Below are 23,254 nucleotides of genomic sequence, written 5' to 3' on the forward strand. Positions count from 1 at the left end.
AAAACGACACTGAAGCAGGACTGTAAAAACTCATTTGTGTTTGTTGCACTAAATCGAGTACATATGAGTGAGTATTAGACTGAGCTTTTACTGTGGAGGTACATGTTCTACCTTTGCCAGTGTATGCTTTGCTTTTTTTCCCCATTACATGTGCATCTGCAGTTACCACAAACAGTATTTACAAAATCTTTTAACAAGTTTTGTTTTTGTTTTTCTCTTGATTTCTTTTTTCCTGTGGTCACATATATAATATATTATTGCAATTATTAATCCATATTGAACAGAATATTTCATTTTGAAAATCAACAGATTCAAAAGGCAGTTTGTGTGACAAGTTAACAAGCAGCCATAAATAATACACATGTTGTCCATAGATTAAATGCATGTTATCACCACACTATTAATTCCGCATGTTATTGCTGTAACAATCAAATTGTGATAAATTGTGCATCCCTAATGCAATTGCCTCCTATGAAGGATTAATTCTATACCACAGCACCACTTTACATCCCAAAAACTACGTGTGAAATCTATGGCAATGTGTTATGCACCTAATGAAATGGGAAGGAATTTCAGTAACAATACATTTCGGCAGTTAGTGTAACGTTTGGAACCATAGCGGCACCTTTTTGTCCTCATCAAATGGCTGTTTTACTCCCAAACAATGTGAAAGCACACTCATGATGTGTCATTGTGCTTCTTCATATCTTGAGTAGATATACATATCAAGGTTACTTCCCACGCACTGTAAATGTGCTTATAGATGAATAAAGTCACACAACTGTATGAAAATATTCTGTTCTATGTTACCAATAGATTTTCTTCTTGAAGTAAGCACACTGTATCTGTGCGGCGCATCATTCCTGCCATCCATTAGTGTAAATCATCTAAAGTGTCATCTTTAATCTGCTGCTCTGCTCTCGTCGCTGCTGCATTTGTGCTCGGCTGGCAGCGAGTGCGCCGGCTGACGCGCCGGTCTATGTGTCTTTAAGGGGAGGGGCCTGACATTTATGTGAGTGTTGGGAGCCAGACTGTGGGAGGGAATGGAAGAGGAGAGGGGTGAGTGTGGATGGTGGAGTTGGTGAGGAGGAGGGGGAGTGGCGCTGGGCTGTGGAATGAAGTTGGGAGCTGTGGAGGGTTCACACACAGCTGAGAGAACAGACAGAGGACAGCACAGGCTGCCTCACACACGCGCACACACACACACACACACTCACACATACACACGGAGAGAGACGAAGCTGTCCTGACGGGGGGAGAGAAGGTTGACAACGCTGGCAATGGCCATGTACGAACCCGCCTACCTGCCTCCCAATGCCGAGGAGCAAGACTTCATCCAAGCTTATGAAAATGTCAGAGAGAAGTATAAAGGTGAGAACATCTACTCTGGGCGTACTGACAGGTACCACGTGAAGACATGATGGAGATCACTATGTGTTTGTGTGTGTGTGCGTGTGTGTGTTTGTGTGTGTGTGTGTGCGTTTCTGGAGGGAGGTTCTGATTCATTTGTCTATTTCTGCTGTTATTGACTCTGGCCAGGTGCAAACACGTGACTGTTTGTACAGGCACCTTGTTTTGCTTTTGACAGTCCCGGCTCCTGTGTGTGTATGTGTCTGTGTGTGTGTGTGTGTGTGTGTGTGTCTGTGTGTGTGGAGCACTTGCATACGTTGCATCCCTTGAGTGTTTTATTGATTGTCGCACATGTTGGCTGTCACTCTCCCACAGCCGAGTCCGGTGGATTTACAGGAGCGCCTCGCTTTGATATGTGACCGTAACAGCCAGGCCGGCTCGGCCCACCTCTGACCTCCATGAAACTAACAGAGGGGTTTAGTTTAAGTCTGAGCGCTCAGCTGATTGTTATCCTGTATCCATCCACAACAGAGCATGTTAACAGGTGCTGCTGAGCGGCAGTGAAATTCATTAATACCGGGGAGCCCATGCTCCTCTTCCAACATTTTCATTTCAATTTTATCCCCATATGTCCTCAAGTGTGATGCACAGCGTGCCTCCACTGGATCATCCCACACAGTTTACTCTTTTTGGAAGTCCTCAGAGTTGATCAGAGAAAGATGGAGATTCTGAAGGATGAAGTTGTCTGTTCTGGCAAGGTGAAGGCAGAAATCTGCACAGCAGTCACGTATCACATCAGCAAATCTGCCTCTCTTTACATCGGAGGGTGTCGGCAGCCTCCTCCAGCTGTTTTCTTTTCAACGTTCTGTTTGTGTCGCCCTCCTGTCCGAGCCTCACGTGTTAGTTTTCAATAGTTTTTCCTCTCACTGCATGTTTTTTCATCCCACGTTTTATCCGTACCAACAGATCATCAGGAAGAGGGAGAGCTTCTCTATAAATATTGCCCCAGTTTACATTTTCCATTTTCCCCCCTGCTCTCTCTCTCTCCTTCTCTCTCTCTCTCTCTCTCTCTCTGTATCTCTGGTGGTGAGCATGTTGAGGCTGAGCTTGTGCTGATTCACCATCACTACTTTTCTGCATATCAGCATGTATGTTTTTCTCCGTCAGTGGGTCAATTTATGTAGACTTCCCCTTTCTTTGACGCAGCTTAGCCTAGCGCTCTTTGCATCTGCAAGCCATTCCAACATTGATTCGGGTTAATTACAGTGAACAAATGAACCGCTTGCCAAATGCCTTTGCGATGGCATGTGTACTTATAAGAATTGCGTCGCATGCCAGTCAGGTAACTGTGTGACATCAAACTGGTGGTGGATCAAGTTCAACAGAAGCACAGTCAAGTGGTGATCACCAGTAACATTAAAATATATTCATGAATATGCATATTGAATATGTGTGTGTGTGTGTGTGTGGGGGGGGGGTTTGCAGTGCTGTTTCTGTGCTGGGCGGTAATGAGAAGCAGGAGCCGGCCCTCTGGCAGGTGTTTATGTTCCAGACGTTCCTCTGCGTTACTTCCTCGACGGCTCTGCTGGGATGCCGCTCTCCTTATTAAGGCACATTGATGACACGGCCAGTGAGAGAGCCGCCGGAGTTAACTGTATATGTTAATTAACATTTCTGTTGTTTCACACGAAGAGGTTGACGACACGATTGAACTGGATCACAATGGGGAAAAATATCGACACATTCTACCTGTAGAGTCAATCCGATAGCATCGTCTTGCATTTGCTCATCAAAGATCAACAGCCCTGTAATGACGTGAAACAGGTGTGATGTCTTCACGGTCCATATAGGGAATCTCGGCACCATGGATGATGGTGACATCATCATTATTCTTGGAAAAAAAAATACAATTGCTAATAGGTAACGTGGGCTTTCCTAAACCAAATCTCTAAAAGACAGTTGTTTGCAAATATTGCAAAGATAGGGTTGTCATGTTTCTGCATGGGCAGTAGGTTCAGCCACTCATCAGTCAAAGTTTAAAGCAATGACAAAGATATCCTCTGTTGACATACAGCTATGATGCACTTGATCTAAACTTCAAAAAAACCCAACATCCTCTGGTTTGGGAATTAGTTATAGACTTCCTTGTAATCTATGTTTTGCAGAGTTTTAAACAGAAGTTAATGTTTTTGAACTTTGAGCTCTGCTTTTCATATGTGTGCCTGAATTTTTCCACCAACAAATCTGTTTAATTAAAAAAAAAAGAAAAGTTTTTTTCTTGAGTTGTGTGCTTCTGATTTAATTGTGTATAAAAATGCACATTTTGATATTGCGATAACAAGTTGGTGACAAATTGTGCTTACAAAAATGACACTCATAACTTTATTATTGTTAATATTCTGAGTTTACGGTGTAAAAAACAAAACAAACCAGCCTATAATTGTCTGTACAATGGAGAACATATAGGTTTTGAAGGGCTTCATGTTTCTGTGGTTATGTTGGCATAAGCATGTGTGTGCAGATGTGATGCTCGATAATGGAAAGTATTTGGTTTGTAAACATTCTCCAGTTAGGCAGCAGTGCGAATGTCCCTGTATTGCTCAGATACTCATCATTATCCTCAGAAAATACACACATGCTGTCCTCAATACCTGCCCTTGTTCAGATTCCATGTGCTGACCTGCATCCATCTGAAAAAAAAACAGGCCGAGGCCAAACTCTTCTCTCTGTTCCCTAGCGAATTGGTTTATGAGCCACGCGACCTCCATATTGTCTATAGAGACATGTTTGACTGTACATTTCTTACTTTGGTGAATTAAAGAGACTCTCCGAAATATTCCTGACCGCCTCTGAATACAGGACATATCTCCCAGGTGTGGATCTGTGGCTACCTGGTGCCTGTTCCATGAAGAGGTTGACCTCATTGCCATATTTGGTCTTTTTATATACCCTTGCTAAACTATAACTACAAGGACAATATTTTTTATGACCCCCCCGTCTTTATGTGGTGCCACTCAGGCACCAAAGAACAGCAGTACACAGTCAGACGTTAACTTAAGTCAATAATAATGTGTATTTTTGCTGACTTGAAAGCTTGTGGTTAAAACTTCTTATTTATTTCTTTAAAAAAAAAAGAAGAGGTATTGTGAAGGTGCATGGTGATAGATCAGAAACTGATGTGTCATCATTTTGTAAAACCTCTCGTTCGGAAATGCTAAGTGCTGCTTTATCCATCTGGGGATCTTGGAGTGCCTGAGCCAGTCCCAGCTGAGGGCTGAAGGTCAAAGGACAGGTCACCATTCCGTCACAGAGCAAATACAGGGAGAGACACTCTCAGACCCACACCTCCTAATTTATCTATTAAAACCTGTAAATTTTTAACCAGACCTTTCCCACTTCCAATCTTTTTTCGACCCAGAGTTTTCTGTGTGCAAGGTCATTCTTTACAGAGCACTGAACAATTGACGATACTCCCTGGTTTCTGCTGCTAAACAGTTACACAATGATAACACACACACACACACACACACACACACACACACACACACACACACACACACACACACACACACACACACACACACACACACACACACACACACACACACACACACACACACACACACACACACACACACACACACACACGCGCACACACAAACAATTATTTAAGCCAGGGATGTCGCACATGCATTTTAGTTGAGGGTCTACATACAGTCCAATTACATCGAGAGTTATCCCGACAAGTGAAATAGTGTGATAACAACCTTCAAATTTAAACTTTTAAGTTTTTCTTTCAATATACAGTATGTAACGATAATGTTTCTATATTTTCACAAAACCAAGCAATTACGACAGAAAATTGGCACAAACACAACATTTTAATGATAGCTTCTCTTGCAAGTGCAGTGAAATGTCCAAAAAACGTCTCCGACAGCAATTGCGTTATGCATGCTTTTACTAACTCACTGGGACAGCATGGCCTTGAGGTTAATGCTAGTTTGCTATCTTTCATGGAAGCATCACTGATATCTCAGCTCTGATCTCAGTGTTGTGTTGCGTAAGCAGCTATTAAGAAATTCATTTAAATTTGGGTGGTTGGTTTGGTGTGCCAGATTGGAGCATCTTGGTCCTTATGTTTGACATCTCTGCTTGTTCAGATACTCACATACTCGCATACTACGGCATGCTGGCAAATTGTGCATTTATTATGATAGTACTGAATCTCTCCAGACTAAATAAATATGACTCAAACACAAATATTATGTTGAATTTGATATGAAGCATATTTTCCAAATGGGTTAAAATACAATTATAGTCAATCAGCCAGCCTGCACTTACTCACTGCTGTCTCATTGCATGCTGTCGGCTTGATGGTAAAGGCCTGGCTGTTGTCCCACTGTCCTCTAATGCAATTTTATTCTAGCAGCTGATGGGGATGTTAGTGGGCCATATGAGCAGAGTGGGGGGGTTGCCCTGTTCGTGTTGGGTTGACTGCTGAGGGTGCGCAGCTACAGCTGGCATCCACATTTTAACCCAGTAGATGTCCTGCAAGGCCCAGAGAGCTTAAAATAACACCTAAATATAGACTTGGCAGTGTTCAGCCAGCCAATTAAACTGCTTTTTTAAAAATTTTTTGCCAATGTTGATTGTCTGCTGTAATTTAAATTCCAGTTTTTACTTGGCAGAAAAATATGAAAACATTAGTGAATTATTGAGTAGAGTTTAGCTTTGATGTAGCTGGAAGGAAGTCCAAGACCTGACTTGAATGGAAAGCATGAAGAAGAGACTTTATGATAGCCATCCAAGTCATAATGAATGATTCCATCATCACCTTACCTTTTAGGCCAGTTTAGTCATAGACTGGAGCTATCTTTACGACTGACTGCAGCGACTACTATTTCCAGTAGGCGTTACTGTGTGAAGTGAGAAGCAGCTTGGGAAGCGGTTTGTCACATGCATTTGCGATACATGGACCTGCTAAGCCTCTATGTGTATACAGTAGTAGCTGAGTGTACGTTGTGACCATTTTGAGGTCTTATTATTTTCTTCTCTCAAGACATAGCTTCATTATGTTAGCTTCTCAAGCAGTGACCGATGTCAAACATCTATCTCTTCTGCTGCCCTTTGTCCTCCCCTATATTTCATGCCTTGTCTTGGCTGCTTGCCACAGGCTGAGTAGTGCAAAGGGGGAATTTGGAGTACCCTTGAAAATAGCACTTAACCTGCAAACAGTGATGTGGATGTGACGACATTGGCAAAGATGACTTGTTTGAGTTGTTTTCTTATCAAATTTCTGTTTCTGTGTGATGTCAGACTTGCTTTTATTTCTTGGTTAAAGGAAGCGGTGGAAATGTATTTTGGAAGAACAAAGTGTTGATAAGATAAATTCATGTTAACAGGAAATAAAGGATGAGACTGTAAACTCACAATGGGGCTGTCTTCTCAATGTATTTCAATATTATCATTGGTTTGCAAATATGCAAATCCATCAGTGTGTCATCATTACTGTATATCTGTAAATGTCTACTGACACATTGGCTGCTCTGAGACTCTACTGATGCTTAGATTCCATTTAATTTTGGGCATGATTCAGAAACTTTATTGTTTTTTCTTGAGTCCAGGTCAACCTTTGGTGGACATCAGAAATGTTTTCATTGTGATGTCCACATTCATGTCCTCCCTCCCAAAAAAAAAAAAATACAAAAAAAAATACAAAAAACAACAACCTCTAAGTGAATATCCTAACTGTGCCATTCCTGCTGCTGGACCATGTGATACATACAGAGCATTGCCTAAAATTATAATCGAATACAATCACCACTATACACAGTCTTTATTACTGCCAGTAAAATCAATAATATGAAAGCTGTTTATTTTCCTTCTGCTGCAGCAAAAAACTGCTTCCTTTTTCTCTGAGCGTCTCTGGATGCTGCTGCTGCTACTAGTCAGGGCTGAATTCATATTGAGGTCAGACTGCACACAGATGCCAGTGCCAGGTGAAACGCTCATGGAAAATAGGCCGTTGGTAGAAAAACTCTTTGTATTTGGTGTGTGCATGTGTGTCTTGATATGACTATTTGACATTTCCAGTGCGGCCAAACGGTGCCCCTTCAGTGTTTTTTACACTTTACGTTCCCCGCCATACAAAACCCAAAAAAGGAAATTGTAGGTAATGGAACTTTTCTGTTGCTGTATACCGGTCAATCGCCCTGAAATCAGCTCATGCAGGGTGTGACTCTGTTCAGAATGCCAGTCAGTGTGTCACCTTAGCCTGGCTGTTGGCCAGTGAGGTTACCAAACTGCTGGTATCGTATGGTATATATATATATATATATATATATATTTTTTTTTGAGTTATTTAAATTTTTTCTCTGTGTCAGCATCCTGCTGCTCACGGTGGATCAGCAGTGACACAGAGCTCAGGTCAAAAGTCTCTCCGGGGCAGGACTCGATAAGCAAGACGCTGCTGCGATTCCTTTATGGCCTTTTAAGGGAGAGATAGAGAAGACGCTCGGTCCGGAGGGAGATTCCCCCTCCAATCTTTTGGCTTTCCTGTCAAACAAACCTAATGATTGTGCAGAACAGAAGCTTTTGTTCTTTTATGTCTGAATCTGTTGTGGTTTATGACCGCTGGCGTGTGAGCAAAGCAACGAAAGATGGACAGAAAGAACTAGTGGACTGGAGGAAATAATTTTTATGACAAAGAGGGAGCGTGGTGGTACTGCACAAACATAGTAAAATATACATTAAAGTACACTTATTGTTATGAGGAGGGGATATTTAGTTACTGGGGAATGCAATCACGAAGGTTAACTGCTGATTTTGCTCGTACCACTGCATTCATAATCTTCACATTCCACCTTCTAATTGAACGGCTGAGATCTGGAAAAACCTGTGAAAAGAAGCCAGATGAGGAAGAAACAAGAGGATTAAGACAATCATCACTGGATTTAAACAAAAACCATCATTAGCCAAATTTAAGTGAGCTTGAGAAGGGAGGCTAACCTCTCTTATAAACATCCCTCCCTGGAGACGGTTGTTTTGGTCGGTACCTCCACATAAAGTAGGCTTGTTAACAAAAGATCTTCTCTGTGCACCCTGTCTTATCACTTTTAATTTTTGGAAAAGAAAGGGAGGAAGGAAGGCCGGAAAGCAGTGACTATGACCTTGAATGTTGAAACATTACGTCAATTATAGATTTGTGAGATTCTGTGTTACGTTTCCTTTTAGCTCCATGTTTGCTGGTTTTGCATCAGGATACCAGTGCAAGTTAAATTATGGGCATGGAATAACATCTTCTAACCATAATCATGTGATTTTATGTAAACTGGACATCAACACAAAAATGTGCTGTGTGATCTTTGAGTTCATGGTGTGAATTTCAACCTTCAAGGGCGCCCTTGGTTTTCACAATCCATTTATTTGATGTGTTTTCTGTTCTGATGGTGGATTAGATTTAATCACTGAGAAAGAAATACATTTCATATATTTCATACATTTAAAAAAAAAAAAAAAGATTAATCCAACAGAAGAAGGAATTTGTTGACCAGAGGAGGGGCACAGAAGACAAGCCTCAGAGCCTATATACTAGGATTTTCTTACATAAATCTTTATACTATAGTGTTGCACTATTATGCCCCTGGTAAGCAGATTTGAGTGATACCTCTTCATCCTTTGCAGTGTTGGTACACAAGGAAACCCAGCAAAATAGGGGAAATATTTTGTTTATTATGACTTGGAGTAACATTTTATAGGATCCAAAGTTCTCCTGCCTGAATGGATGAACTGCTGAGCCAGACAGACGTGTGTGTGTGTGTGTGTATGTTTGTGTGTGTTTGTGTGTGAGCTCGGTGCTGAGTTGCAGTCCTGCACACGTTGGACGTCGGCGCCTTACTGCCGTTCCCTTTTTAAACTGACATCTTGTTCACTCTCATTCTGCATCTGATCTGCTCGAGCAGCAGATTTGAGTGGCAGCTCCCAGCTCATTATACCTTCACTTTATAGTTTACCAGGTTTGGACAGCAGCGCCGCCTCACTGCTGCTCTTTTGGCACAAACAATAAGTCCTGTGGCGTTCAAGCACTTGAAAGCCCCCCCCCCATCCCCCACCTTTTTTTTTTTTTAACAAGACTTGGAACACATGGCTTTTAGGGCTTGAGACCAGAGGTAGAGTGAGAATGTGTAAAACACATTTGTGTGGAAAATACTGAGGTTCTAACACCTGGGTTGTATCTGACACAAAGACTGTGTGTCTCTCTCGCGCTTTGTACTGCAGGGCTGTGCTGCGATGCTTTATTAAATCCCGTATTAGTCTGCAATTGTAGCTTCAAGGCTCTATCGAGCTGTGGAAAAAAGTTATTGGGGGGGGAAACAGGATATCATAAAGGAAAGTGCTATACACATGTGCAAACACTATTCCTAAACCTACTACTTTAGATGGAGAGGTCCCGACAAAGGGGAGGGGGACACCAGTGTTTCCCACAGGTTGAGAATTTATTTGTGGTGTTTGGGTGGAGCAGTGTGACATTCAGGGGAGCGAATGTGTCAGGTTATGTTCCCTCGTAGCAATTTTCACATGTCCCCTAAATGCCTCTCATGCTTTTAGTAGACACTATCCAGAGGGGAGTGTACAGAGAAAGTAATCTGTACTCAGCTTCTGCAGCTCATGGTAAAGGTGTAAGGAAGAATTCAAACATTTTTATTTACCAGAACATTTATAGATTAATCCTTTTGTCATTAAAGTGGAACCAAATGCTATTTGCTGCAGACATAAACCGTGTTTTACATGTACATCAACAAGTTTAGTTTGAAACGTCCCAACTTGGCTTAATGTCAAAAGTAAAATGAGGTGATTAATGTAACTTAGAATTAATTCAGATATCATGCTACATGAAAAGAAACTGAAACCAGCTTTTTATGTTATTATTTTACTCAACACTCAACACTGCTTGCTTTAAGCTGCAGCCAAACTCACAGCCCGCGGGCCACATCCGGCCCGTGAATGAATTATCTTTGGTCCGCACAACATTTATTTACAATTAGAGCTGGCCCGCCAATACATCGCATGCAAAACCATACTACCACAAATCCCATAATGCATTGCCTGTGCGTCAGCACGTCAATCATGGGCCTGTGAAAGCCAGTGGTATGTCTCTGCGGCTTCGGGGAGAGGAGAGGTCACAAACATGTACTGTGCAGTGAGGGCTTTTATAAGCAAGCTGCACCTGTGGGAGGTGCTGCAGGAAAATTTGGACCATTTTCCGCACTGACAAATAATGAAAGAGCAGATCCCTGCTGCCTATTTTACACCATATGCAGAAAAACTCGGAATACTTGGTGCTGACTTCACCAGTAATCCATTTGCAGCTGACGTGGAAAGCGCAGCATCAAACCTTGAAATGGAGCTGATTAAGCTCCAATGTAGTGACGCACTGAAGGCAAAATATGAGTCAGTGGACACTGCAGTTTCCAGGATGCTCTCAGGCTGCTCAAACGCTCTCCATGTTCAGCAACACATACCTGTGTGAACAACTGTTCTCTGTGATGAAGATAAACAAAACTTCACACAGGAGTGGTCTTACTGATGAACACCTTCACTCAATCATAGGGATGGGTACCTGTCACATTTGAACCTATACCCGGTTCATTTTTATATTCAACATTTATTTTTCAATACGTAAACTTTAACACTTTAGCGCTGCTCTGTGTGGCTGCTGCCGATGGGTCAGTTTGGGAAGGAATGTCCCCTCTTGAGATTAATGTAGTGCTATTAAAAAAAAACCCAACAAAAAATATGTCAAAACAACATCCAAATGTTTGGATTGTAACATTGCAGTTGTTTCAATCATTTCTCTTTTGGCAGTTGTTTGTCTGTAGAAAAGGTTTTCAGTTGAAATTAATCTGGAAAAACTGTTGATAGAGCCATAAGAAAATAATGAAACAGATTATATTTGTTTGATTTTCATTTCCTTCTTTAATAATCAATGTTGTTTCATAGGAGATACTCTGTAAGCCTATTTAGTTTCAGGCTCAATATGTGCAAGAAGATTGTTTCATTAAATCTTCAATAAATGTTGAACCCGTCTTGTGTTGAGTTTGACACCCCTTCTTTAAGCAGTAAAGTAACTCCACTGGAAGTTTTGCCACAGTGCTGAAAAGGCTGTTAAAACATTAAGCCAAATTCAAATGACAAAAAAGTATATAAAAGATATATAACATATTGTCCAGTGTTTCAAGTAGTGCTTTATTTTTTTAACTTTCACATTTACACAGCAACATTTTGAAAACAATGTGTTTCTAAGGAAACGGCCGAAACTCATGCAATGCAATTTCATGTTTGTGATATAGGTTTTTTTTTTTCCTTTTGTTATGAAATCACAATAAACATAAACCGTGGCGAATACACAGATATTCGTTTGAAAAGATGACAAAGTTAGATTGCTCTCATGGGTGAATCGTAATTAGAAAACTACCAAATCCCCGGAGAATATGGACTGGGAGTCAAGCAGCAGCAGCAGCAGCAGCAGCAGCGTTTCAGTAGTTGAGTTTAGCATAATTTCCAGAAATGATCCAACTAGGAAAGTTTTAAATGGTATTAACATACCTCAACAGTTACTTACAGTTTTTAATGTACCAGGTGGGGCTGATGAGCTTCAGCTTCCACCAAAAAATGCCTCTGAATAAGAAATTTGCTGTGTGTTTCGAACATTAAGAGAGAAAAAAGGAAAATAAATGTAGAAGGAAAATAAATGTAAATCATCTTCAGATTTGTAAATAGCCTCGTGTCATTTAGCATCATTTAACTCATCCTTTTTCAATTAGTAGGATATTTTTAATAATTACATTTTGTATTTTGGTTAGAAATGTTGCCTATGAGCAATACCCCCCCCCCCCCCCCCCCCGTGTCTACATGGGTGCTGTGAGTACATGTGTTCACAAACCATTCTTGAGTTCATTTGGGATATAAATAGCTTTGTAGGTGTCGCCACTATAAGTGCAGTTCACCCTCCTGCTATTAATATTGGATAATAATACAATTTTGGCAGGATTAAGGTTTCATAATACCAAATGTTGGTTATTTCTTCTTTTCTTTTACTTTCTTTGTGTGATGATAATAAGTAAGTTGTACAGTAGTATAGTCATCTTGCTGTACAGTCATGCTGTATTTCGGGTTCGGTGTCAAAAACACTGAGGGGGATTTTAGAAACCTGCAACACACTGCAACACGACTCACTCTATCAACTAAGCCACAGTTATAATTGACATTAAGCAAACATGTTTTTACCGTTTACTTTTCCTGGAGTGACCTTGAATGTCTCCTTGTCTTTATTTTGGAAATGGTGATGCAGAGTCGAGCGTGACTGTGGGGATTGTTTCAAAGAAAGATCATGACTCCACTTTAATACAGTGGACAATTTTCACAGACAAATAAGGACAAAATGAAGAGAAGGCTGACAGTGTACTTGCTGTTTGACATACTTGTGTAGTAATTGAAGTACCATCTGTGTCACTGTGACAGGAATTGACAGAAACGTCTGTGTCTACTGTGAAGGAGCACTCTGTTGAGGGAAGACAGAAACTTTTTTGATAGGCAGAGAAATTTTATTCATATTGAACGCTGTCCAGTAAGTGGGAATCTTTCCACTTTTCTGCCAAATGGGCTTCAGAGTCACTAGGATCAGAGTGGAACATCATGAAAATACCATTTCACGCTTGTGCTAATGCATTGTGTATCATCAGGTAATGTGTGTGGGCATTCGAGTGTCACCGTTGTCATTTCCTGACGCTGAACGATATTGAGTTTATTGCTGGTCAATGGTATTCAGGTCAGCCGGAGACAAGTCACCGCACAAAGTCGGGAATGTCGCAGCAGGTCACCCCACGCAGCTGACGGCAAGAGAGTGGGAAGTGGAAGGCATGCTCCACGTGCACACACACATCAAGTTTCTCAGCACTCTCCTCACATGTGCACACATGCTCTCTCTGGGACTACAAGCATGCCACAAGGAATAACTTGTTACATTCCCCTCTGTTAGCAGATCACTTAATCTCTTTGGGTATAAGATACCAAAGATGGGGGGGGGAGTAAAGCTTGTTAGCAGCCCCAAATGCCTTCCAAAATCTCTTCAGAGAAGGAGTTGGGTGAAAACTACCCTAAATGGATAACCCGACTCCCCAGTTTCACCAAAATGGGTTGCACAAAGTACATAAAAGGCTTGATTTGTTTCGGAGATAAAGATGCTTCTGAGATGAGAGACTGCTGTAAAACTAAACAAGGCCTTGAACGCTTTTCCTGTGTCGGCTGACGCTCAGGCCTCCGATGGGCGTGTCGACTCTGCCTCCCACCGCAGGTCAAAACAAAAACCTGCCTGTTTGTTTTCTTATCTGTAAGTTGTAATTGCTGGTAATTCTTGTCTTCCTGTGGTGCACTTTGCCACAGTTGTGTTGGATTCTAGTAAAAAGCAACCTTTAGATGAATCAAAGTTTTGTTTTCTAAAGAGATTTTGCTTGGAATATCTTACACTTTTCCTTCACGGAGCATTTACAGCTGTTAGCATAGTTAAAGACAGGATTGCGCTTGATGTGTAGCAGAGCCATGAAAGCTTACAGGCTGGAGTTGGAATGCCATGACCTCCAGTTTACATTATTCATCCCTGGCCTTAACATTCATACCATGAGTTCACAGCTGAAGGCCAGTGAAGATGGTCATGAATATATTTTGACAGTACAGTTACTCAGCCAGTTCACGGTGTGTACTGTACTTAAAGTGAAACTCTACACAAATGAATTGTGGCATATCCGACCGCAGAGAATAACAGTCTCTGCATCAGGTACAGTTTCAAATGTCATGAACTTCACAAGACGGTCTCACAGTGTGTAAGGCATGTCATGTCATAAACACAAGTGTACAGAATGAACTGTACTAAGTCATAAAAACAGAACATTCTCATTTCGGAGGATGAAACCAAAATCAGAAAGCTTGATCCTGACCATATATTAAGGAATAGATATTGGCCTGTGCATCACTCTGCCATTTCAGCCTCATTTCCATTACAAGGTGGCATTGTCAACAAAAGTTTCACATTGTCAGTTTAAACTTCTACTTTTTAGAGCCAGTCCAAGTTGAGTGGAGGCACACAGATCGCTCGTCCATAACGGGTGAAGACAAACGCATTCAACCCTTTGGCCAATTTTGAGTTCATATGTTTTAAGTCTGTGTGAGGATGCTGGAGTACCCATAAAAATAGCAAAAGCTTGTAAAAACATTCAAGCCTGGACCCTGAGACATAACTACTAGGCCACGAGATTACTGAAAAACAATACAAAATAAACCAATTACAACATCCATGTCTTGTTTATAATTTTGACGCATTGCATGTATGAGAGAGGATTTGGCTCAAGAGAGAAAGATCTGCTTGTCTAAACTTTTAAAACAGACCATTTGGATGAAGCTCAGATGAGGATGGTGTCTGTTTAAGATGTAAACTCTTCCCACGTGACACGTCATCCATATCGCAAGCTCAATACACAATATCCTCAGCCAGTCCTCTCTTCATGCACATCCACAGTAGATGCTGCTTATTTGTGACGCTGAAGGTATAAATTCAAAGAAACAGACTCCTTCAAACAGCTGGAGGCATCACATTCAGCTTTAGATGCATGAAATGTTTTAGAAACACATTCTGCTTGTTACACACAAAGGTATGCGCCACTCAATCGTCAAGGTGGGTCGCTTTGCACTTGTGATGTAACGAGCAACGATACTTGCTCTTTGCTCAGAAAAAAAAGAATAAAGCTCTCCTTCACCTAGCAAATACTGGTATGAACAAACCTTCAGACTGGAATATTTATTTATTTTGTGTGGTATTTTGGAAGGGTTTTTAAGGCAAGGAAACTCCTTGATCTTCATTTCTGACTTTTTCATTTCATTTCAGAATTATTGCTTATGTTGCTGTAGGACAGGTTTTGTATTGAACGACAGGTAAAACCTGAGTTCTTTGTTGTAGAATTGTAAAAAAGCTGTCGTGACACTACATGTGTCCCGTCTGACCTGTGTCACTCAGGCAATGCACTTACTGATGTCAGTTTTAGCAAGGCTGAAAGGTCTCTGGAGGAATCGAATGTAAAAGTCCCAGCATCCATTCCTGGGAGCTGAGCACCGCGGCCAAGAGCCAGAGCGACGCCTCAAGCAGAAACTCCCCGTCATGCATAGCACGGACAGAAAAAGATGATGAGGCATGCAGAGAGTGTGGGAGTAGAGGAGGACAGGAAGTGAGATAGTCAAATGAAACTAAGGCAAATAAAGGATTATAAGAAGGAAGTAAAAGAAAGATAAAGCAGATAATGATGGATAAATATAATGCGTTAAGTAATAAGAAGCTACTGGATTGATTTCATGGTCAGCAACAGTTTGTTGAAGTGTAAACTGAGACGGTAGGCCTGGTGTCACGGTGGGCCTCAGGACTCCTGCAGGGAAGGTTTTGGGTTTGGCTTCTAAAAGTGCTGTTTAGACTATTTCAGTGACTTGATACAGTACCTGCACACCTTTCTTAATTTGTATTCTCAGAAAAATGCATGCTATAGTTTGTACTATCCCCGGCAGCATACATACATTGATCTGATTCATAATTTAAACAGCTACCAAAGTGAACACGTGATTGCAATATGCAATAAACGTTAACAATGGGAGTAAACAGACCTTCATATGGACGATGAAGTTGATTGCTATTACGGGTGACTCTTAACTATAAAATGAGTTGTAGGAGAAGATGGACTGGGAGTCATGACATTCTGCAGTCTGCCATCATTGTTATTGTCCATTGATGTAGAAGAACTATATACTATGGCCATGGTGCACATGCGCAATTGCAGCATTTCTGAAATGTGGCATTTCCACAGAAAAGTTGTGTTTTCAGTAGCTCCATGGTCATGTAAACGGACTCCCTGGACAAAACCAAAGTTTTCTGTTTTCACTTGAAAATGTTGTGTGAACGGGGCTTGAGTTTGTCATTAAAAAATAAACAAGTAAATGAACAATACAAGGGCATGCTTTGAGAAATTGAAGAACTGCGTCTCAGTAATATGACTTACAACAGAGGTTCTGCATCATGCAATCATAAATATATCTTTAGTCACTGTGTATAAACCTTTTTCATGTCGTCCAGTGAGAGGGGTGTTCAAATGGCTGTTGTCATGGTCTCACGATCATGCAAACAAAACATGTAAGCGACAGCCCTCGGACAGCATCTCAATGCGCTCTATGCCTACTAGAAACCAACCGAAACACAGTTGAATAGCAACAATCAAACTGAAGCTGCGGTGTGCAGATACCTATGGATTTAAAAGTTGGAACATTTCTGCCTCCACCTCCAACTAAGCTTTTTTTCCTGAAATGGTGTTCTTGGTGTTCTTTAGAAATCCATGCCCACAGTTTAATGGATGATTCAGTTCCAATCTGTAGGAGCTTTCAATTTTTCTTAATGTTTCTTTAATTTTTTTTCTGGTGATTTCATTAATGCCAAAATAAATGTTTTTGAAATTTATTCAAATTTCAAGCTGACTTGATTTTGACTCTGCAGGGTAAGTACAGCCCCTAGTGGTTCATTGTCCTCATAACAACCAACCTCACAATCAAAACAAAAAGCTGATGGATGGACTTTTAAGGTCATTTCTTGTTTCTGAGTTGACTTCCTACGGGGCTTTGGTTGGATGACATAATTTCTGGTGAATGTGAGATCGGTGTGCAGATTCCAACATTATCTTTTAATCAAAGTGTGGATTATCCTCCCCTTTTCCTCTCGGTAGCTGGTCGAGGCTAAATAAAGCCGCGATGACAGCATTTCTCCAGTCAGGGACTTGATCTAGCTCCAGCGAGGTCAAAGTCAGTGAGTCAGAGCATCAGTGTGGGATGATTGAGACTCCCCACTTTGCTCCACTTCCTAAATCAGTTCATTAAACTCCTGCCAAGTTATTCTTTCATTGCACAAATAAGATGAGAGTTCCAGCATCTGCCTCTCTGCTATCCAAATTCCAGAACTGGAGACACTTTATTAGGAACTTTGATGGCACACATGGGAGCTCTTGTCTTGGAGGGTGGAGCATGGGAGGAAACTTGCAGGGGTCATTTGCTCGACGCCTATTTTTTTTTCCCTCTTTGCCTCAATTCCCAGAATTCTTCACCAGTCAGAAAGTCAGAGAGTCAGCCTCCCTATGTGCTGCTTTTACCAGCTGCAATGTGTTGGACTGTCAACATGGAAAGCAAATATGTTTCTAGTACTTCTCACCCGTTTCATGTCCTGTCAGCTTTTTCAGCAGATGCAAATCATGGAATAGATGATCATATAAAAACACGGTTTTCTTATTTATGAGATGGGTGTTTGATTATAGTGGCCATTCTTTGCTTTGTTTGGACCAGTGTTCTCACTAAATGCACCATCCAGTGATGTGCTGCGGTCAGTTGTTGGGCTTAACTATTTGATCACAGACTGTCTCTCTGGATGCGGAGGCTGGCCTCATGCTGACTGCTGCCGGCAGCTCTAAGCCGGTGCATTCGGCCGGAGCTTTGAGTGGCTGCGTTACCTCAGACAGAAGGAATGTTTTGTCTGGATGTCCACAGCAGGGCTACCGATCTGATGTCGACGGAGCAGAGGTGCTGTTGGCGGCCGAGCTCCAAGCCAACAGAACTATGAAACACTCTCAGGTGAAAGGTATCAACAACTACCGTAGATGTTTAAGGAAAGAGAAAGAAGCTGGATGAAATTATATCTTTGGAAGTGTCGTTGTGGCAGTTCCATCCTCAACACAAGTGCCTCAGTTGACCATTTTGTATCCGTGCAATCGCGCTGCCCTTCTTGCCAAGAAACACAAGGCCTGCAAGCAATTGTTTACCCTGATTATTGGTGAATTTTCAACTTCCTCTTTAGAAGGGAGCAACGAAGGCCATTTGTGTCATGTGCATCGATGAATCGTCAAGGAATAGCTACTTTGCTGTGGCGGCAATCTTTTTAAAATGTTAAACCAACACAGGAAGCATCTGTTGTTTTGGTACGGTCTGCCCATCCGCTTTGGCTAAAATGTCAACAGATACATGAAATCTTGTTGTTGAAAGTCAAGGTCACTGGCCCCTTCTCAAGAATTAAGTGATCATGTTTTGATTCCACACATATCTCTCTAAGATGAAGATTTTTCTAAGATTGTTTTACATATATTAACTCATTTTAAATACACCATATAGGTGGCACTCTTCTTTCTAGGAAAACAAGTTAATAATATTTTTTGTGTTATTTACAGCAACATCTTGATTCACAGTCTTTTACATCTTTCTTTACGTGTGTCGTAGTGTGATAATGCTTGCAAACACATTTGAAAGCTGATCCACTGGAGTTTGCTTCAAACACAAATAACATGCACAAGCAAATGGTGTGTTTTGGCTTCATATGGAATCCCACATACGTCTGCCAGAGCTTTCAAAATACTTGGAGTTTGTGCTAATAGATGAATTGATGACATGCAGTGTAATCAATGCCTAAAATTGTTTGTTTCTGCTTTCATCGATATTTAACACGTTTTGAAAAGAAGGTGGAAGACAGCTCAACTTTCAGCAAAGGTTGTTACTTTAATCGTCCCCACAGGCGATTCATTCATCTGTCCTCCTTTCAGTATTATTCACAAAGGTTTTATTACAAGGTATTTCCTCTCTTGTTTGTCTTTTTAGATCCTGCCATCTGTTCTTGGTTTTAGCTGTTGTTCATTTTGTTTTCCCCCATGGCGTTTATTGTTTTAGATCATTTCCTACATTGCCCCCAGAATTAAACGTCTTTAGCCATTACTCTTCGTTATACTTTACTTCTTACACCAACACGTCCAGCATTTCCTAATGTTTACGGCTGAAGCCAATTCCTAGGATTCAAACCTGGTTCCTAACGCACAATTCATGTCTTGCCGGGACTTGTGTTATCCATAATTTAAATGCTCTTATTTGCAGGTTTATTCAGTCGCACCTTTATTGTTGATCGCCTGCGCAACACACAAACGAAGAACGCCTTAATGCATAATACAGCAAAATACAGTGAAATGTCCAAAAAATGGCAGCTTCTCCTGATGCATGGCTTTGAGGCTCGTTTGCTGGCTTTCATGGCAGCTCGAAGAATAGTTCTTTTAAAAAAAAAAAAAAAAAACTTGACTTTTTTTATATATGGGATGAAGAATGGCCATTTGAAGAACTTAGAAACCTAAGATGGCATATGAAGATGGTTTCTTGACTTTGACTTGACTGAATTATAAGCAGATACCCTACACTGTGGCACTCAACCCCATCACATTGGATGAAATGAGAACAGAGAGCTCTGATGGAACGGACCTAAATTGACTACGATCCACCAGAGATTTTCTTTAAGATCGACATTTACGACGTATTCTAAACCAATCACCAAACAACAATCAAGAAATTATGACTGTCCATCCTGTCCTGGGGTACTTACTGCCTGACTTTAAGGCTAAATGGAAAACTTGTGAGATTGTAAGTGAAGACAGACTTTTTATTTCTCGTGCTCGACAACGGCCATTACTGTGTAATGAAAGTTGATTTGCTTTAGCCCAGTAGCTGTGACTCAGCGGGCCCGTCTCCAGAGCCTTGATTGTCCGTCAAGTGTCTGGCTTTCGCTCTGCCACGAAACCAAATCCATTTAGAATGTCAGTAGGGCTCCACTGTAGGACACACTGCCAACGTGTTTCATATTTAGAATTTGACTGAGGTCTTTGTTACCCCAAAGGTTTTATGTGGAAAAGAGAAAAAACCTGTCAAAGAGCACACATTTAGATCAATTTTTATTCTTTTTGCCAAGCGTATTTAAGGCTGTAAAGTAAGGTTTCAGCAGCAAGGCTAATCCACTTGTTGCACTTTGCAGTGATAGAGTCATCTTGGGTAACATGACAGAAGAATCTGACTGCTATTGAGATGTTGAGAACAGATTCCCTTAAGCAGGCTTTAGCAAATAAACCTCAACAACTTACAAGCTGCCCGTCGGCTAATAAACTGTTACTTGGGCTGCCAAGATTCTCCTGTAAGTATTTGCTGGACTTACAAACTTCCACAGGACCAAATACCTTCATCTCAGCCCAGGCCAGCAGGACAAACGCCTCGCTCCTCATAACTGTCATTCCTCCAAAGACCCAGTTACGAAACAGAGCTCGTGGCCCTAAAGAGTCATCCATGTAACCTTGAACAGTGGAAGAGCTGCTGTTTGACAATGTGGGCCATGTTTGTTGTAGCGTGTAACCATATGAGCAGCTTTAAACCCACGCTTTGTTTTACATTTCTGTATAACACTGGAAAAGGACAGCAGAGGACAGCGTCTGCACAGTTCAAATGTCAGGCACCAGGGAGACATTAAACAGCAGTTCATGGAACATATTTCACACACAAAATGGTATGTGGGTTGTTTAGTTTAGACTGAAACTAGGTATTCCTTAAGTTTTAAATGAGACCCAAGTGAAATCTGCAACCATCGTGCGCACAGCTGCATGTTTCCTTCCTTCCCTCCAGCTAAAAACTTTACTGCTGCAATTAGTTTCATTAAGAATCATTTGCTGCAATCGAGCATCCAGCTGCAGGCTTGTGTTAGTGTACATGGTATTGACAAATCTGTTGCAGTGGAGCAAAATTGGTTAATTACCAAGTGCATGCTGGCAACTAAAACAAAAACACATTATGTCACATCCTGATCTGATGAGATACATGTTTCACTGATTTACTTTGTTTGGATGTGCACTTGTAATTATATATTCCCTACAAAGACACAGTGACAAAGCTAATTGACTATGAATACAAGTGTGGAGATGGAGACATTTGATCCTAAGAATGATTTTGATATTCAGAGAAATGGGCTTGTTAGCTTTCAGGCTTGAAACATGTCTCAGACTTATCAGTATACCTATTTTCCTCTGAGGTTTTGTTGCAAGATAACTTTATTACTGTAAAGATTTACACAATGTTTCAAATAAAAAAAAAACATAATTTTTTGCATTCACACAGTAACGTTTTGAAACCAATATCCGTTTACACAAAACCGCCACAAACATTGACAACGATGTGGTTTGCATGGTCAGCCACTAGTGGGTGCTGCTTGTTTTCGTAATGACACCACACACATACACCCACATAAGTGCTTGCAGAGAAAGGGGAGTACACAGACATTTGTATGGACAGACAGGTGATGGGTAAAATGATTATTTACTTGCCCAGTATGTCCTGCCCACTAACATGTGCCACGATAAAGCGTCACAACATCCAGCCAGCAGTCATTATGTTATGGCTCATCGGTCATCGGTAGGACTGAGAGAACTGTTTTTGGTTCATCATAAATGCTTTGACACCAGGGTTGTGACAAATGAAAAAGTCTTCAAATACCCTTCCTCTTAAAAAAATTACAAGACCAGATTGCAGTCATCCAGTAAGCTTGACATTTGTTGATCTTCATTTTCAAAAGATTTACAAAAACATTTTATCTCTCAAAAAAAGTAGAGGAAGCTATTCTGACACTCACAGGAAGTGATGCTCTCATCGTGCCAATGCATCTGACCACAATAGAAGTTCCCAGCCACAAGGGTGCACATGCACCAGATCTGCACAGACTTTAAAGTGCTTGCAGGTCAGTTGAAAACCTCTTGCATGGTGGTAGTATTTTGTCAAAAAAGGCAGAAAGACACATGATCACCAGGTCATTCTTTAGACTTGGATGTGATCTTTAAGTGAATCCTGCATCCTTCGAAGGACTCGGCCCTCTCTGGGTAGACTGTAGGTGAAATTAATCCTTGGGGCACATCAGGCCCTACAATTGTGTCGGAAAGTGTTTCCAAGCAGCTATTGCATCTGTACAGTAGGGCAAGTGAGATATGAAAACAGGACGAGAGGTAATTGTACTTTTGTTTTTGGTGATACATCAGATTGAGAAGCACAAGATACTTTACTCAGCACCACTGATGTTGGGTACATTGATTGTTTTCCTTTTCCATGGCTCAAACCTGTTCAGGGGTTTTGTTCATAACCGAATGCCAGATGGAGGTAAAAATGTAGGCTTGTTGTGTAATGTTGAATGTTGTGCAAGTCGTACAAATTCTTCTATGCATTTGGCCTTGCATACCATCGGCATCTGGAATCTTGGGATATATGTGAAGGATGTTCGATCGATGACCGCGTTTCAAGCAAAAATTATACATTTTTGCATTTTTGTTTCCGGGATGTTTCACGTTCACGCAACAATATTGGCATGTAGAGCCACTAGTGGGTGTTTTTGTAATGAAACTACACTCACATTTGTATGGACACACAACAAAGTTGGATTGCTTTTAAAGTGACTCTCACCTATAAAACTACAAGGTCACTGGAGAGTATTTAAGAAAAGTTCCATGTTTTGACTCATTTTCAAAAAGTTGCATTTTCTGTGGCTCTAAGCAATGTAATTGTGTAGTCGGACACCCACGATGTAACCAAAAATGTCCGTTTTCACATGTAGTGGAAGAAAAGGAGACTGTAGGCCAGGCAGTATTTTTTTATTCTGCTATTGTCTAGTTTTGGGGAGGCTTTGTGAACTGCAGCTTCAGTTTCTTGTTGGTGGCTGACAGAAGTAACACTGTGTTTACTTTGTTGTAATCATTGGTTGTTTGAGATACTGTTGCTCTTCTATCATTCCCAACCAACCTCTGGCGTCAGCAAGGTATTTTGGCTCATGGAACTGCTGCTCACTGGATAGTTTCTCTTTTTCAGACCATTCTCTGTAAACCCTACAGATAGCTGTGCATAAAAATCCCCGGAGGTCAGCAGTTTGTGAAATGCTCAGACCAGCCTGTCTGGCAACATCAACCATGCCAGCTTCAAACTCATTTAAATCACCTCTCTTCACAAT

At 41.1% G+C, this 23,254-nt stretch overlaps 1 protein-coding gene across 2 annotated transcripts in view; it reads left to right on the top strand.

The window, feature by feature from the left end:
* Positions 1–1,185: 1,185 nt before the first annotated feature.
* LOC308133581 (plectin-like) overlaps positions 1,186–23,254 on the top strand; it is a 126,754-nt gene continuing 104,685 nt past the window's right edge. For both annotated transcript variants that reach the window (XM_080501026.1, XM_080501015.1), the window contains exon 1: positions 1,186–1,371. In XM_080501026.1, coding sequence (XP_080357152.1) covers positions 1,281–1,371 — 91 coding nt within the window. In that variant the 5' untranslated portion in view covers positions 1,186–1,280. The remainder of the gene's footprint in view (positions 1,372–23,254) is intronic.

Source organism: Blennius ocellaris (genome assembly GCF_963422515.1).
Source record: "Blennius ocellaris genome assembly, chromosome: 8".
Taxonomy (NCBI): domain Eukaryota; kingdom Metazoa; phylum Chordata; class Actinopteri; order Blenniiformes; family Blenniidae; genus Blennius; species Blennius ocellaris.